We start from the raw sequence: 16,741 nt of genomic DNA, 5'->3' as shown, positions 1-16,741 counted from the left end.
CACCTGACAAAGCAGTTCTAGATTAATGCAGGGCTGTTACGCTATTATAATTAAAACAAGACAAAACAGAGCCTGAATCAAGCTGAAAAGTGACCTGTTTTAACTCTGCAATTTGTTCAGAATCTCCTGCTGTTGCTGAAGACTGTTCATTTGTGCCAGGTGATGGTTGGGAAGATTTCTACAAAAAGCAGAGAGATAAACTGTGAAATAAATTCAGTTTAAATAGTTAGGAAAAAACAAAACAAAACTGTACACACATAAGCTATGCCTGCTACACGTACACCAAAAAATTCCACACTGACATTTAAATTTTATGCCCAAAATAACATTTCAACATAGCACATCTTGTCAACAAATTTTCCATAGCTAATCAACTCATACCAAGTCATTTATTAAATCTAAGCACTTAACTGAGCTAATATAAAGAAAAGAGCATAAAAGCAGGTATTTACTGAGTGATTTCCATGTATTAAAAGAGTTTCATATGGAGTACCTCATTTAAATCTCATAGCAATGGGACAGATACCACCACCACCATCTTACAGCTCAGGACACAAGTTTAAAGAGGTTAACTAAATTGCTCAAATTCAGTTAGCTAGGATGCACTGATGCTTTAGATAGTCTGACTCTAGAGCTCAGGTTCTAAAACCTTAAAATGATAACTTTAGCTTAAGGGATCCAGAAATAGAAACAAGCAGGATAATGAGAATTATTTTTGACCTTGTTTAAAAATTTTATAACATTCACGTACCAAATTTTCAATCAAAGAGTCTTTTTCAGCCAGCTGACTCTGTAAAAGTTCCCGAGTACTTTTTAGTTCTTCTATCTCTTCTCGCAGCCTACTAATTTCTTCTGGCTGAACGCCATTCACCTGAGCCCCATCAGTGTAAGGCCCTTGATGCTGACTGTCTTTTCCTATTAGGCATAAAATTTGAGAAGTCAACATGAAACTTTTCATTTTTTGAGCTGACAATTCAAGTGTAAAAAAATACATAATTTCCTGAATAATTACTTTGGAGGCACTTTTGTATGCACATTTCATCTTTGCAAAACAGTGTACTGACAAAAATAACAAACTGATGTTTTCAGGGTTTCTGGGAGGAAAACAGCACAGTCTTAAGACTAAACTGGCTCAGTGATCTAAAATTAAGAATGACAGTAGCTTCAATTCCAATTCTATCACTTAATATAAGAGAAAATAAAATCTTTTTAGAAATCTTCACAAAAGAATAGCTTTCTATACGGCCTAAAAGAACTGACGAATTATTGTCATAAATAGAGGAAGTAAAAGTTATTTTCTTCTGAAAATTTTGGTCACCTTCATATAAATAAACTATGTTTCTAAGCAGCTAGCATTCCAATCATAAGCAGTATAGAATGAGACTATTTACAAGCATTTGAGCCCTTAGCATGTGCCAGACACCAAACTAGAATTTTATATATATTACTTCATTTAAATCTCAGCTCCACTTTGCAGATTTAAAAAAAAAAAAAAAAAAGGAAAGGCTAGACCAGTCATTCAAAACTGGCTATACATTAGAATCACCTGGGGAGCTTGTAATAATCACTGGTGCCTGGACCCAGTCCCTAACTAATTTAATTAGAAACTTCAGTGGGCGTCTCAGTATCAGTATTAAAAAAAAACTCAAGGGATCTCAATGTGTAGGTAGCTAAGGTTGAGAATCAATGGATAGCAGAGATTTGACTTCAAATTCTGACTTACACTTCTGTCACAGCGATTAAGGTTAAAGAAAGATGAGCCCACAAGAATAATCTCTTGGGGACACTACAATAGGAATGGCTAGCTACACTTTGGAGAAGGCAATGGCACCCCACTCCAGGACTCTTGCCTGGAAAATCCCATGGACAGAGGAGCCTGGTATGCTGCAGTCCATGGGGTCGCTAGGAGTCGGACATGACTGAGCGACTTCACTTTCACTTTTCATTTTCCTGCATTGGAGAAGGAAATGGCAACCCACTCCAGTGTTCTTGCCTGGAGAATCCCAGGGACGGGGGAGCCTGGTGGGCTGCCGTCTATGGGGTCGCACAGAGTCGGACACGACTGAAGCGACTTAGCGGCAGCAGCAGCAGCGGCAGCTGCTACACTTACCTAGCTGTACTTTAAGAAGATTATATTGATCCTTGTGTTGCTGAATCTGAGATACTTGTTGTGTGACTGCTGTCTGGAGTTGTTCATTTTGACATTTTAATGTAGAAATCTGCTGCTTTAATTCCTCCAGTTGCAGATCCTGTGAAACAAAACAATTCAAGTGTTTTAAATTCAGACTAATGAGCATTAAGAACAACTTAAAAATTAGAGATTACTTTGAGGATGAGGATGTTAAACTACTCAACATTTTCAAACTCATTCAATAATTAAGCAATAACACAATATATGTACTAAGGCCGTTAACGTGTAGCAGAACTGTAAGATTTCAAGGCCCCACTACATGACACAACCTGCAATCTCACTGTGAGTTTTGGTTTGGGGGCAGTGGTGGGAGGGGGGTGGTGGTGTCAATTTTAAAAACTCCATTTTATGGTCCATCAAACTAAAAAATGTATACCAAATTATTTAAGCTTAGCATATGTATGCATCTTTATTACTTTTAACACTAAAAGACAAGCAGGGAACTTTGCTGCTGGTCCGCGGTTAGGACTTCTTTCAATGCAGGGGGTGTGGGTTCCAGCCTTTGTCAGGGAGCCAAGACCCCACATGCCTCTTGGCCAGAAAAACCAAAACATAAAACAATAAGCAATACTGTAACAAATTCAGTAAAGACTTTAACAATAGTCCACATTAAAATTAAAAAAAAAAAAAAGACAATCATAGAACATTTAGATTTTAAAAAAAAGCTTTCACTTCTTACCACCTCCTACTTTAATTGGTTAGAATGTGATCTGTATGTTTATTTTCTTCTAATTTTTTTCCAATCCAAGTTTTTTAAACTTATCATAATCAGTCCATACATCATTTTTTAACTTTTAATTTGCCTACTATTCAATCATAATTTCCTAATATTAATCAGGAGATACAATATAATTTATATTAAAAAACAACATGAAGGCCGCTCTCCATTTTTCTAAATGATAGTTTCATTACAATAAACATCTTAGTCAATATAACTGGTTTTCTGAATTTTGGAGAATTTCCTTAGGATTGAGTTCCAAATATAATTCAAAGTTTATATAAATATTTTATAGCTCTTGAGGCTTGTTGCCTAATTGCCAAATGGTGTTCTAATTGGTGAGAATATTTAAAATTAACATTTCTAAAGAAGAGTCATTATAGTAATTGTGTCAAATCACTCTTTTCTTCTTCCAAATCAACCATATTTATCAGCTCCAAGTATAGGCTATAATACTGCCTTCCAAGTTCTTATTTCCCACTGTTGTAAAGATTACATTTTACCATCTGGAAATGACTGTGATTTTGTACTAAGATAGATGAAAAATTCTAATAACCATGAGCCGAGTAATGATTCAAATTTGGATCATTCAAAGATGATTCTAATTTACTAATTTGCTTATAAACTGAAAAGCTCAGACTGAATGCTCAATATATCTCCAGTATATTTTTATTCTTTTTTAGAGTTTCATTCCCAGCAGTATACATTGTGGGGAAAAGAAAGTGGAGGTAGCTCTCCTTCACAGGGCTCTACCCTAAAGCTCTTCCTTGCCACACCTGCCTCAGCTGTGTAGTCAGCAGAGGGTGGAGGGCAGTGCAGGAAAGGGATGGTGGACCTGCCTCACGTGAAACTGTCTTCATGACCCTCAAACTTTAACACCAGTAATCTCATTTTACAGATAATACTGCAGCACTTTCTAGGATTCTATTCCAATAAAGGTACATATGCCACAGTGAGGAATTAAATGAGAGAAGAAAACCAAGAAACATAGCTTGAAGGAATGTAAAGAAGCTAAGGTGCTGAATACTACGCAAGTGTGGGCTTGACTGGTATCCTGCAGAGAAAATGTCAGTTGATGATTTTCAAACTATAGTTTCAACTTATCATTATCCACTCTAATAGCTTCCTGTACTTTGTAGGGATACTGTGAGAATGCTGTGAAAATTAAATGTGACAGTATTTAAATGTGCTTAAGTAAGCACCCACAACACAGGAAACAAAAACCAGCAGTCATTATCATCATTGTCAGCTCCCTAATTTCCACCCATCACCACCATATCCTTCCTTCCCTCCAGCCCTGCCTCTCAAATTTCCCTTTATATAGCCAACAAAGATTCTGTGTACACATCAGCAACATGTGTCTTCCTTCTTTCTCCTTTTGCTAAGCTTACTCATAGTTATTCTTTCAGTGGGACTCAGCTTCTCTGTTTTCCCCAAGCTCCTACTACCTAGATAAATTAGGTAGGAGCTGCCATACACCTTTGATTATCTTGACTACTAGACTTGCTAAACACATATTAAGCTCTCAGTTTGCTGAATACTCAGATGCTTTTGAATTATTTAGGTAAATGATGAGTTTTACTTTGCATATCCTCTTGCCAAGAGAAATTCTTCCCTAAAGCAGAAAAGTATAAGTGCTTAGTCATGTCCAACTCTTTGCGACTCCATGGACTGTAGCCCGCTTAGACTCTTCTGTCCATGGGATTCCCCAGGCAAGAATATTGGAGCGGGTAGCCATTCCATTCTCCAGGGGCTCTTCCCAACCCAATGACTGAACTTGGGTCTCCTGCGTTCCAGGTGGATTCTTTACCATCGGAGTCACCAGGGAAGCCTCAGAAAAGTATCTAAATTTCTAGTATAACAGAGACTGTATACAATTTATCAGTACATACTTGCTCTCGAATCATATTTTTGTAGTGAGTCACAATACTGTCATGCTGCTCTAATGTTTTCTTCACCTCTTCTTCTTTTTTATCTTCTTCACTGGACTTATAAATAGCCTTAGTTATCACACCTATAAAAGAAGACATTTAAAAATACTGTTTTATTATCAAGACTTATCAGTAAAAACACATGGCCTAACGGCATGAGGCTTTGGGCTTCCTGGTGGCTCAGCAGTAAAGAACCTGCTTGCCAATCCAAAAGACGTGGGTTCAGTCCCTTGGTTGGGAAGATTGCCTGGAGAAGGAAATGGCAACTTACTCCAGTATTCTTTTCTGGGAAATCCCATGGACAGGCTACAGTCCATGGGGTCGAAAAAGAGTCGGACATGACTTTGCAACTAAACAACAACTGCATAAGAGATCAGAAGTCCTCTTTCCAATCTCACGGAGTGCCAACAGTCCTTCAGTGGGCTACAGAGCAAGAGCTAAAAAAAGATACTTTTAGGCTTATCATACAATCAATCTGCACGCATCCAGAATATACATATAAAATAAAATCAAAGGTACTTTCTAATGAATGTCAAGAGGAACCCTTGTCGTCTTACCTTCAAGTTCTTTTACCAGTTTTGTAAACTCATGATCAAATATCATGTATTCTGGACTGGGGAAGTTTGGCTGGGGTTTCTGAGACGCTCTGGAATACAGCTCATGTTTGCTAATAAATCCTAGTTTCTCTATGAAATTCTCTTTGCCAATCCTCTTCTCTATCAGTTGTTTTAGTTTCTCTCTACAGAGATAAGTATATTGAGATGCTTAAAAAGTCATAACAAAACAGAAAAGCCTGGTCTACATTATGCTTTGGCAGAAAAAAATTTATCATTATCTATTGATGACATCAGCAAATCATTTTCCCCTTACTTACTTCATATAGGTCTCAAGAGAGTTATCATTGAAGTAAATCGAAATGCCCAACAAGAGAGCACATAAGCCTTGGACCAACTGTTCCTCTTCTCCAAGATTTTCTGCAATTTGTCCTGTAAGCTGAAATCTTTGTTAAGAAAACTAATGGTTCATAGTATCAAGAATACTTCATTTTACAATTTGAATCTGGCATGTATTTCATGTAAGTTTCAACAAGAAATTCTATACGCAATCCAAGAAAACATAAAACAGTGGTATACATGTACACACACACCCCCCCCACACACACAGCTTAAGCAAGCATCATTATCACCTTAACCATTTAAAAGTCTTCAACATAAAGAGAATGCAAACATTTGAGGCATGGAGCTACCTCTAATTGAGAAGAAGAAACAGAAAAGATAGAAAAGATAAATACTTATATGTATCTTACTAAAACATAAAGGATACAAATGGAACATTGGCTGAATTGTGAAGAAAGTGTGTCACTGCAATGGGGCAGTTGCTAAGCCAGGTACAAAGCAACATTAGTAATCCAACTCTTGTCTGTATTTTGCTTCCCTGCAATAAACAAGTTAGCAGAAATCTTTTTATGCTTTTCAAACTTGAAGTTGCCCTAAGATCCCTCCCCATCTACATATAAAGACATTTAACATCTTATAAAAGATGTGTCAGGAATCTGGATTTTAAAAATTGAACAAGAAAATGCACTCTTGTGTCCTCTTTGGACTGTACTTCTGAAACAGAGAGCAGAAATTAGACTTGATCCATGTTTATAAGCATATACCAGGTTATCTAAAATATTGCCAGAGGAAAACCTGATATGCTCAGGAAGAAATATATGATGTGGATACTTATAATTTATCAATCTTAAAACACTTTAGCATAAATTTGCTGGCAAATTTAATATGCTTCAATAGGAATTAAAAAAAAAAAAACTAGTTTCTAATAAAAATACAAATTCTACCTCCTTCAAAAAAATATAAAAAAAACCCAACAAAACCCCCAAACCAAAGACATAATCTCCTGAACTGTTTAGTTAAATTCCATTAAAGAATATCTTTCTCTAACAGGAAAATAAATAAACCATGTTACAAACTCCTGAGAAATGCCAAATAATGAGAAATCACAAGCATAATGGAGAAGAAAAAGATTTATTTAAATTAGCTAAGTGCCTCAAACCCCTAACTAACTATACTGCTGCTAATATGTTAAACAATATTGGAAACTAGCATGTCCATCAACATTACACTTTCCTAAATTTTCATACAACACATTTATATCCCTTATATGAGGTATTTTCTTAGTTCCTAATATTCAGTTCAGTTCAGTTCAGTCGCTCAGTCGTGTCCGACTCTTTGCGACCCCATGAAATGCAGCACGTCAGGCCTCCCTGTCCATCACCAACTCCCGGAGTCTACCCAAATTCATTCCATTGAGTTGGTGATGCCATCCAACCATCTCATCCTCTGTTGTCCCCTTCTCCTCCTGCCCTCAATCTTTCCCAGCATCAGGGTCTTTTCAAATTAGTCGGCTCTTCGCATCAGGTGGCCATAATATTGACCTTGCCCAAATTATATTACATAACCTGCATTTCTGTTTAAGCAAAACAAAACTTGCTTCAAAGAAGATAATGGAAATTAGCACAATAATGCATTGCTTTGGGAGTAATTTCAGAAAATTTCCAAAATACAACTGTTTAAAAATCAAGACAAGGTATGGATTCAAAAGTAACTATTACTATGTTTTGAAAAATTTCTATCACTCATCCAGACTATTCTAATTTCATGAACCTTAATGGCAATATCTTGGCCTTTCTATAATCTTTTTTCAAGAATATTTAATTAAATTCAAATCAGACCTCTTCAAATGCCAAGTAAGCATTAATTAGCATGATTTAGTTTTTACATAAAGCATTAGTTTTACTTTTTCCTTGCCTTTATGTCATTATTGTGTCCACAGTATATCTTCATGTTACCCAGGTAAACTGAAGATAAAATTGATTATGGGAATACCATTCACAGGCACCAAACATACTGACATTGTATAAACAAGGGCATTCTATCAAATCACTGACTGATGTCTGAGTAAACAAAAATGGAATTAGGTTCAATTTTGAAAAGTATGTCCTTTGGGGTCTAGCTGAAGGTTAAAAAGAGCAAAGTCAAACACAACTGGTTAGAACCAGGTAGAAGACAGAATGGAACACCTTGTTTATTACGGCAACAATTTTGATTAGGAATGAGCCTAATCAAAACTGTATATGTACACTGCTATGTGTGAAATAGATAGCTAGCTGGAAGCTGCTGTATAGCACAGGGAGCTCAGCTCAGCTCAATGCTGAGATGACCTGGGTGCAGGGGGTGGTGGGACGGGGGAAGTGAGAGGGATGCTCAGAGAAGGAGGGGTATATGAATACATATGGCTGATTCATGCTGTTGTACAGCAGAATTGTAAAACAATGATCCTCCAATTTAACAAATTAAAAAAAAAAACAAAAAACAGGAAAGAAATTCAACCAGAGTAGTCATGGAGGGCTCTTTTTATTTAGAAATGAAAGTTCTAAAGATGTTCTCATCAATAGGATCATAAGAATAATAACAAAATGTTAATTTTTTAATATATGATTTAGAAAAAATAATTCATCGCTCTATCATGATGTCATTTAATTATAGTGAAGCTAACTGCTATTAAAATCTCTCTCTCCTGGACTTCCCTGGTGGTCCAGTGGCAAAGACTCCGACTACCAATGCAGGGGGCCCACGTTCAATCCCTGGTCAGGGAACTAGATCCCACATGCTGCAACTAAGGGTTCATATGCCACAGCTAAAGATACTGCCTGCCACAGTGAAGATCGAGAAGTCTGTGTGCCTCAACTGAGATCCAGCACAGCCAAAAATAGAAAAAAAACTCTCTCACTGTTATCAGTTATCCCCCACTGTAAGAAACAACCACAGTCAAATATTTTTACATGTTGACAACATGGATATACTCATTCTACTACTGGAATTCTTTCCAGCTTGAAAAAATAAATAAATAAAAGTATCATTAAAGGGAGCCTTAAAAAAGTGGGAGAGGCTAAAACTGACCAAAAATCTTAGTTTGTTAACTAGTGAAAAATGCTCTCTTTTTTTAGGGGGTGGGGGGTAAGCTCTATCTAAACTAAAAATGTTTCAAAATACTGTTGGAACTTTTGTCTGTCTGCAGATACTTTTGCCTACTATTCACAAATTGCATGATGCATTTGAATTACACATTTACTGAAAAAAAAAAAAAAAATGGCTGAGAATTATTTCAAATCTTGTTGCAGAGAACCTCGAACATTTCAGAAGAAATAAAGTATTATTCCTAAAAATCCATTAATAATAAAAATATGTAAAGTTAACATTTTAAACAACTGGTGTTTAAGTATTAAAATGAGGTTCAAGAGTATTATGATCAGATTTACTTCCTAGTGGTGGCCTCTGAAGACAGAGAATAATAGGAAAGGGACTAGATGGAACTTGTGGGATTATGAACACTATGCTGCATATTTTGTCTTGGGTGGTGGTTACAGAAATATATTCAACCATGAAAATCATCAGACTGAACACTTAAGGTCTGTGCATTTTACTGTATATAAATTATACTTTCCAAAATTTCCCTTTTAAATGAATGACATGCACACTTATAAAATTCTTTACTTAGTATTGAAAATTCTGACAGCTAAAGCTGCCAAATCTGTCTGTGCGTGAGGTATTAACACGCGTTAAATCATGCTCATACACAAGATACAACTCCCAATAGAACCTCAGTTATTAGTATCCATGCTGCATAATTGAACACATGCCCAAATATGGAATTAAAAGTACACACCTTTTTTGGCCAAATGTCCCAGAAAACAGATCAAAATCAAACACAAATCACACTCTCCCCTAGCACACATCAAAAACGAATCCGAAATGGTAGTGTAGCACATACATAACACCCAGAATAACTCAAGATGTTTAAACTCTTTCAAATCACAAATTTATACTTACTATTGTATATTTTCAATAACTTATATAAAAATATCATATTCTTTCATACGCTGATTAAAGACAAAATTTTTAACTCTTAAATTTTACTACCTCTGAAATGGTTTCATTGGAAATAAAGCAGCAAGCTTGGGTGAAAAATCACACCAAAAACCCCAAACCAAGGAATTCCAGAAAGTGCAAGCATCCCCAGAGGAAGCACAAGGAGAGCTTCAGATGCTCACTCCCACAGTCCTTAGTAACACCACTACAGTACCCAGAGAGAAACCCGAGAGTCACGGTAGAGATTAACTTGCTGACACATACAAGTGTGAGTAGGATATAACTTCAAACAAGCAGTTAAAAAAAAACAATTAACAAAACCCAAGACAAAGAAAAAGGCTGGCTGTAGGAGGAAATGCCTAAGCCCAAACAAGTGATACATACCCGTCGGTTGATCTTATCGCCCTGCAAATTATACATTAAAGATTATTTGAAAATATTACTGCTTGAGAAAAATGTATACCCAGAAAAATCCCTCAAATACAGTCTCTCTAGCAACCCAAGCCAACAGTTTGGAACTGGATAGATCTAATCTTTTATTATACCAACGTATGTACATTTTAGAGGAGAAAGGCTAATTTTACAGCACTGTGATTACTTAAAAGTGGGAAGACACCACTATCTTGAGGATTTCTCATTATGCATTAGTTAGAATTGCAATGTTAGAGCTAAGTATGTGGTGATGATGGTTAGACAGTTAATTACTATTTGGCTTAAGAAAAGCTGTTAAACACCACTATATTTAAAATAAGTGACTAATAAGGACCTATTGGGAACTCTACAGGGAACTTTACTCAATATTCTGTAAAAATCTTCATGGGAAAGAATCTAAAAAAAGAATGGATATACGTATAACTGATTTACTTTGCTGTATACCTGAAACTAACATAACATTGTAAATAAAACATACTCTAATACAAAATTAAAAAAAGAAAAGCCGTTTTCCATACACAGCAACAAGACAAAAACAAGTATTAAATAAATAAGACTATGAATATTTTGGAGTACTTCTAAAAAATCACTAAGATAAATAATAAAGATAAAGCAGGCTTTCAATCAAAGTACACTGATTCTAAATAACAAAGGAAGAGTTCAACTCTCTTTTCACTAGCTAATTTTTAAGCCTTCATTTATAACTCCCTATGGATGGTACTGATGTTTCTTTAAAAGCTCACAATAAAACAATTCAACAAGTGTGGCAAAATTAAAAACTGAGAAGCACTCCACATATCATGGGGAAGGAAGAAGATAATACCAGTGGATAGAGCAATTTTAGACTTATGGACATTTTCACTCTCCTTGAATGATTCTGAATGTCTATGACTTTAAAGTTTTGCTTAAGCATCAACCTGAATCATTAAACAGCAAGGCTGGCACATGTGGGCAAATCATCTAAATATAGTAAGGGATATTCCTAAATATCAATCCTTTGGCATTCACATTTCAATGAAGCTTCGATACTTTTATTAGGAGTCTAAAGGAATGCAAACATCTTACGTTTATTTACATCTCACTAGGTAAACTATACGCCTTGGGGTTCGGAGGATTTGAGAGCTCACAAACATCAAGGGGTATGTATACTGTTTAACTATATAAGCAATGGATTGGTATTTTGTTTTCTGAAAGGAAGATCAATTGCCCTGGGAAGAGAAAGAGCAAGGTACACAGCTATGAACCACTCTATTCTATTTCCTCTCATACACTGATCCGAATTCAGCTATTGAGCAGTAAGAGAAATTATTATATGGATGATATAAAAAGAAAACAAATTCCCCCCCTCAAAAAAAAAACCCACCACCTTTCTGTACAGAACACGTGTTTCCATCCTGATGCAGACCTTATTTATTATTTGGCAAAACCATTCTGATAGGAGTATTATTTCCTGCTTTCTCTCCACAAAACCATTTCTTGTAACAGTGAGCTAATGAGCAGTCTTGCCTTGTTCCCTTTCCATCTGCATCTACTAAGGACATCCTTAAACCCTTGTGTCACTGACATCTAAATGCAACTTCCCGCCCCCTCCCTAGAGGAATCTTGGTCACTTTACCTGTGAAAGAATGTTGGTGCACTGCTGCAGCAAGGAAACTGGAGGATTGCCGATACTTGTAGCGAGTTGAACCCTGAGCAGCTGTTCTTTCTGGGTAGCGTTTTCTTGCAAAGCATGGGCAAGGGCCACGGCAGCACACCAGTTTGAAAGTGAATCAGTAGAAAATAAACCTCCGCATAACAACTGACCAGCTGAGACCGTATTGCCTGTTGCTACAAAGGTGGCAGGCAGATAACAATAAGGTGAAAATGAATTATGCTGTTTCCAAACACACAAAAATAGTATGAAATAATACTTAAAAATCTGTTAATTAGCAGTATTAAGTAACACTTTCAAAAGTCTGTTTTTACAAAATTAAATTTAAAAGATGACAAAGAAGTATCTTGAAAGGAAAGTAGCAAAACAAAGAAATATTAGAACACTTCAGGCATCAAACTGATGATAGTATATTCCAGAAATTATGACCTTAATTAAAAACTACACTTCTAAAACAAATTGAGAGGAAATGTTATATTTTAAACATTACATTACACACTAATATTCTACATTTTAAATATCTATTACACATTTTTTTTTACTATTAAAAGATAATTATTTATTTTAAAAGTTAGAATTAAATTATTTACCATCAATAGTGGAAGGCAGAAGTGTTGACACAATTTCTCCTTGTCCTTTCTGATTTTTATATAAGAAACACTGGAAACAGTAGAGAACAGCACAGCGTAATACAAATGGCTGCCTTTCATTAACCATGGACATGAGAAGTACTACGATGGCTGGTCTGTTGCATTTAAAAAGAAAAGAACAAAACGAAATGTTGCAGTCTACGTACATAAATCAATAGCTAGTCATTTTTGTTGACTGAAAAGCCACAGCCAGAATACCAGCAAGTTAACTATTTTCATCTCCATTTCACAGAATAGATATCTGCAGCTGAGAGAAATGAAGTGATCTGCTTGCTAAGGCACACAGCTAGGAAGTGATCAGATTAGATTAGATCAGTTGCTCAGTCGTGTCCGACTCTTTGCGAACCCATGAATCGCAGCACGCCAGGCCTCCCTGTCCATCATTAACTCCTGGAGTTCACTGAGACTCACGTCCATTGAGTCAGTGATGCCATCCAGCCATCTCATCCTCTGTCGTCCCCTTCTCCTCCTGCCCCCAATCCCTCCCAGCATCAGAGTCTTTTCCAATGAGTCAACTCTTCGCATGAGGTGGCCAAAGTACTGGAGTTTCAGCTTTAGCATCATTCCTTCCAAAGAAATCCCAGGGCTGTTCTCCTTCAGAATGGACTGGTTGGATACCCGAGTACAAATACACAGGTTCTGAAGACTGGAAACTCTTAAAATACCAACATATTTATCTTGTCAGATAATTTCTTGTTTCAAAACACAGGACTGAACTCCTTAAAAGAATAAGACGTGTAGACAAGATATACTAATTCGTCTGCGGGATCTCAGCATTTCTCTTTTCCTACCTTGGTGGGTTTGAAGGTGCATTTACAGAAGCAAAGTAGTCTTGGTTTACTTGGCAGCCTCGAATAACTTCTGATACAGTATTAATGGTCTGTAATGAACATGAGTGGAGAAGAAAATTTAGAGAAAGTGAGTTGAAGGAAAAACCCTGTTTTTAAAAGAAGAAAATGTTACATTCTTTTGCTTTTTGCTTTTAAACAACAAAACTTAGATAACAAAAATGTCAGTTACAGCATTATAATCTTGTAACACTTTTGTGAGATTATATTTTAAAACACTAAGCGCCTCCAACTAAAAATAAACTTGACCACATGCATTTAAAATCTCAAAAAAAACTAAAATTAATAATATCCTCTAAGAGAGAGACTCTATTTCTACAAAGCAAGAAAAAGGATGCTTAAAAATAAAATCAGAGAACATATTTAAAATGTAACAAATTACAAATTCAATATAAGGATAAGGCTGAAAAAAACCTCCAAGTAAAAAGAATAAAAAGACAGTGGGTCCAGAAAGTCTAATAATCTATTAATAGAGTTCAAGACACAGAAAAGAGGAAATTGTCAAAGAACACATAAAACTTCCTCAGAACTGAAGTACTTATGTCTCTAGTTTGAAAGGGCCCAATGAGTACTAAAATTTAGTGGGGTTGAGAGGTAGAGTCTGTAATACAGCACATCATCAGTAAATTTCAGAAACAAACCAGAAAGATTCTAGAGAAAGAAAGTGGGTTATACAAAAAGACTCAAAATGGCTTCAGACTTCTTAGTAGCAACACTGGAGTAATGTTCTGAAAGTTGAGTGTTAATGATTTCCAATTCTGAATTCCATACCTAACCAAACACTAGATTAATTCTGAAGGTGGAGGAATGACATGAAAAAGCTAAAACCAAATTATCTTGCCATTCACCCCCTTTCAAGGAGTTAAGTAAAATAAGATAATGAACCAAGGGGTGGTAGAAAATGACACAGAATCTAGATAACCAAGGAATCCCCTGGGGGCTCAGATGGTAAAGAATCCACCTGCAATGAGGGAGACCTGGGTTTGATCCCTGGATTGGGAAGATCCCCTGGAGGAGGGCACGGCAACCCATTCCCAGTATTCATGCCTGGAGATTCCCAATGGACAAAGGAGCCTGGTGGGCTACAGTCCATGGAGTTGCAGAGTCAGACTTGACTGAGCGACTAAGCATGGCAAAAGGATCATTAGAGAGACTAAATCAAAGTCCCAGGATAGGGACTTTCCTGTTGGTCCAGGAGCTAAGACTTAGTGTTCCTAATGTAGGGGGCCCAGGTTGAATCCCTAGTCAGAGAATAAGATTCCACATGCCACACACAACGAAGATGCAAATAAATAAATAAAAGGTAAGTTCCAGGATAAGAGCTGTGTGACAGAAGAAGAGAATAAGCAGCCCATATGGGAGCAGGAGGATGGGGAACTGCCAGAAGGTCTGAAGTGGGGAACATACTGTTAAGCACATGACAGTGTTAATATGCATTGATAGAAAATCAGTAAAATGAAAAAGAATATTATTATAACTCAGGAAAGAAAGAAAGGTTATTTAAAAAAAAAGTATGGGGCTCTGTTTGGCTTAGCAAGAAAACAGTATTGGAATAGTGACAAAACTATAAATTATGATTATCAATTTAAAAATACATCACTGGGGTGACAGGAGGAAGCAAAGTGGGACGGTTATATAGCGGGAAGTGAGGCTTAGATAGGAAGGAGGGAGTCCAAAGATAGTTTTTCTTATAAAACTTTCACTACTGTCTGTATTTTTAATGTTTAAAAATTAACGTGTTAATTTGAGAAAAGAAATTTAAATAAACCTTTTTTTCCTTCAAACTAACTTCTTTTTCTTAATAGGCAGGAAAAAGAAAATGCGATATGTCAAGGAAAAAGAATTTATTACTCTATGAATAAGACTCACATCTGACTTGACTAAGTCATACTGTTCTCAAAATTAAAAATATAAATTATTACTGTGCACTCCTGTTGAATACAATAAAATTAACATGAAATGTTCTAAGTGTTAACATTATTTACGTGCTATTAAACTTGCGGAATGAATACACCTTTTGGAATTGCTGCTAATTATACTTTATAGAGTCAGTAAGGAATTTAATAGACAAGAATGGTTAACAATTGCTGTTCTTCATTCAGCTGATATCTAATTCTTCCTAGGCTTCCTGATTTCAGCTTCCACAGCGTGCTTCTGCCATCACGTGCTTTACCTCAGTCAGGATATCAGCAGGAACTCCAGTGGCCATTAGGATAGTACAAAGCTGCTGCAGTAAGCCACACTGGAACATAGCTTTTTGGCAGCTACTGGTAGCACCAGGAGGGTTGTTGGGAGATACTAGTACACGAACAAGCTGCAGAAGAAAGAGAACACAAAATCTGTCTTTTAGAGATTTGAAAAGTCTTGAGACAAATTTGATCTATATGAATAGAAAACCTGTGTAATGGATTCCCCAAACTGCTCAGCCAGATCTATAGCATGCAATGCTTTGACAGCATTTTACACACACTTCTTTCAAAATTGGTGTGAAAGTGTTAGTCACTTAGTCATGTCCGACTCTTTGCCACCCCATGGACTGCAGCCTATCAGGCTCCTATATCCATGAAATTCTCCAGGCAAGAATATTAGAGTGGGTTGCTATTCCCTTCTCCAGGGAATCTTCCTAATTCAGGGATCAAACCTAGGTCCCCACACTGCAGTCAGATTCTTTACTGTTTGAGCCATCTCCTCTCAAACCCTGTCACTGCTTAATCAACTAAGTTTTTTAATACCCCATGCTGTCATTTCCTCAAGGGGATCTTCCCAACTCAGGGACTGAACCCACATCTCCTGCATCTCTTGCACTGGCAAGCGGATTCTTTACCACTGTGTCACCTGGGAAGCCCCAGCAAAGTCCTAGATGGCATCTTTTTCCAAGAGAAAGCTGTTTTATCTGCATTGAAAATCTGTTGCTTCGTGTGGCCACCTTCATTGACTTGCTGCAGCTTCTACATCAGCTCTTGTTTCACCTGTGTTAATACTTCTATGTTATGAAGAAGACGACTTCTTTCCTTAAACCTCATGAACCAACTTCTGCTAGATTCAAACTTCTCTTCTGCAGCTTTCTTACCTTTCTCAACCTTCATGGAATTGAAGAGAGTTAGGGCTTTGTTCTACAGTAGGCTCTGGCTTAAGGGAATGTTATCACGGGTTTGATCATCTATCCAGGCCACTAAAGCTTTCTCCACATTAGCAATAAGGCTGCTTCAGTTTCTCATCTCTCATGTATTCACTTATTCTTTCCTTCAATAACTCTTCCTCTGGATTTATAATTTGGCTAACTGGTACAACAGGCCTAGGTTTCAGCCTATCTTCATTTTCAATATGCCTTCCTTACTCAGCTTATTCATTTCTAGCTTTTGATTCAGAGTGAGAGACATCCGACTCTT

At 36.6% G+C, this 16,741-nt stretch overlaps 1 protein-coding gene across 2 annotated transcripts in view; it reads right to left on the bottom strand.

Moving 5' to 3' along the window:
- Positions 1-16,741, bottom strand: part of USO1 (USO1 vesicle transport factor) — a 79,729-nt gene that overhangs the window by 7,067 nt on the left and 55,921 nt on the right. Inside the window, exons 10-21 of one of the 2 annotated variants that reach the window (XM_055588814.1) lie at positions 15,526-15,666; positions 13,296-13,384; positions 12,445-12,599; positions 11,819-12,030; positions 10,156-10,176; positions 6,164-6,274; positions 5,715-5,833; positions 5,398-5,579; positions 4,802-4,923; positions 2,111-2,249; positions 752-915; positions 95-178 (exon numbers count right to left, since the gene is read on the bottom strand). In XM_055588814.1, the coding sequence (XP_055444789.1) occupies positions 95-178; positions 752-915; positions 2,111-2,249; positions 4,802-4,923; positions 5,398-5,579; positions 5,715-5,833; positions 6,164-6,274; positions 10,156-10,176; positions 11,819-12,030; positions 12,445-12,599; positions 13,296-13,384; positions 15,526-15,666 (1,539 nt within the window). The remainder of the gene's footprint in view (positions 1-94; positions 179-751; positions 916-2,110; positions 2,250-4,801; positions 4,924-5,397; positions 5,580-5,714; positions 5,834-6,163; positions 6,275-10,155; positions 10,177-11,818; positions 12,031-12,444; positions 12,600-13,295; positions 13,385-15,525; positions 15,667-16,741) is intronic. The other variant, XM_055588815.1, reaches the window with a different exon arrangement.

This window comes from Bubalus kerabau, chromosome 7, assembly GCF_029407905.1.
Source record: "Bubalus kerabau isolate K-KA32 ecotype Philippines breed swamp buffalo chromosome 7, PCC_UOA_SB_1v2, whole genome shotgun sequence".
NCBI classification, from domain to species: Eukaryota; Metazoa; Chordata; class Mammalia; order Artiodactyla; family Bovidae; genus Bubalus; species Bubalus kerabau.
The sequence above is the reverse complement of the archived record's forward strand: the minus strand, read 5'-3'. Positions and strand labels throughout refer to the sequence as shown.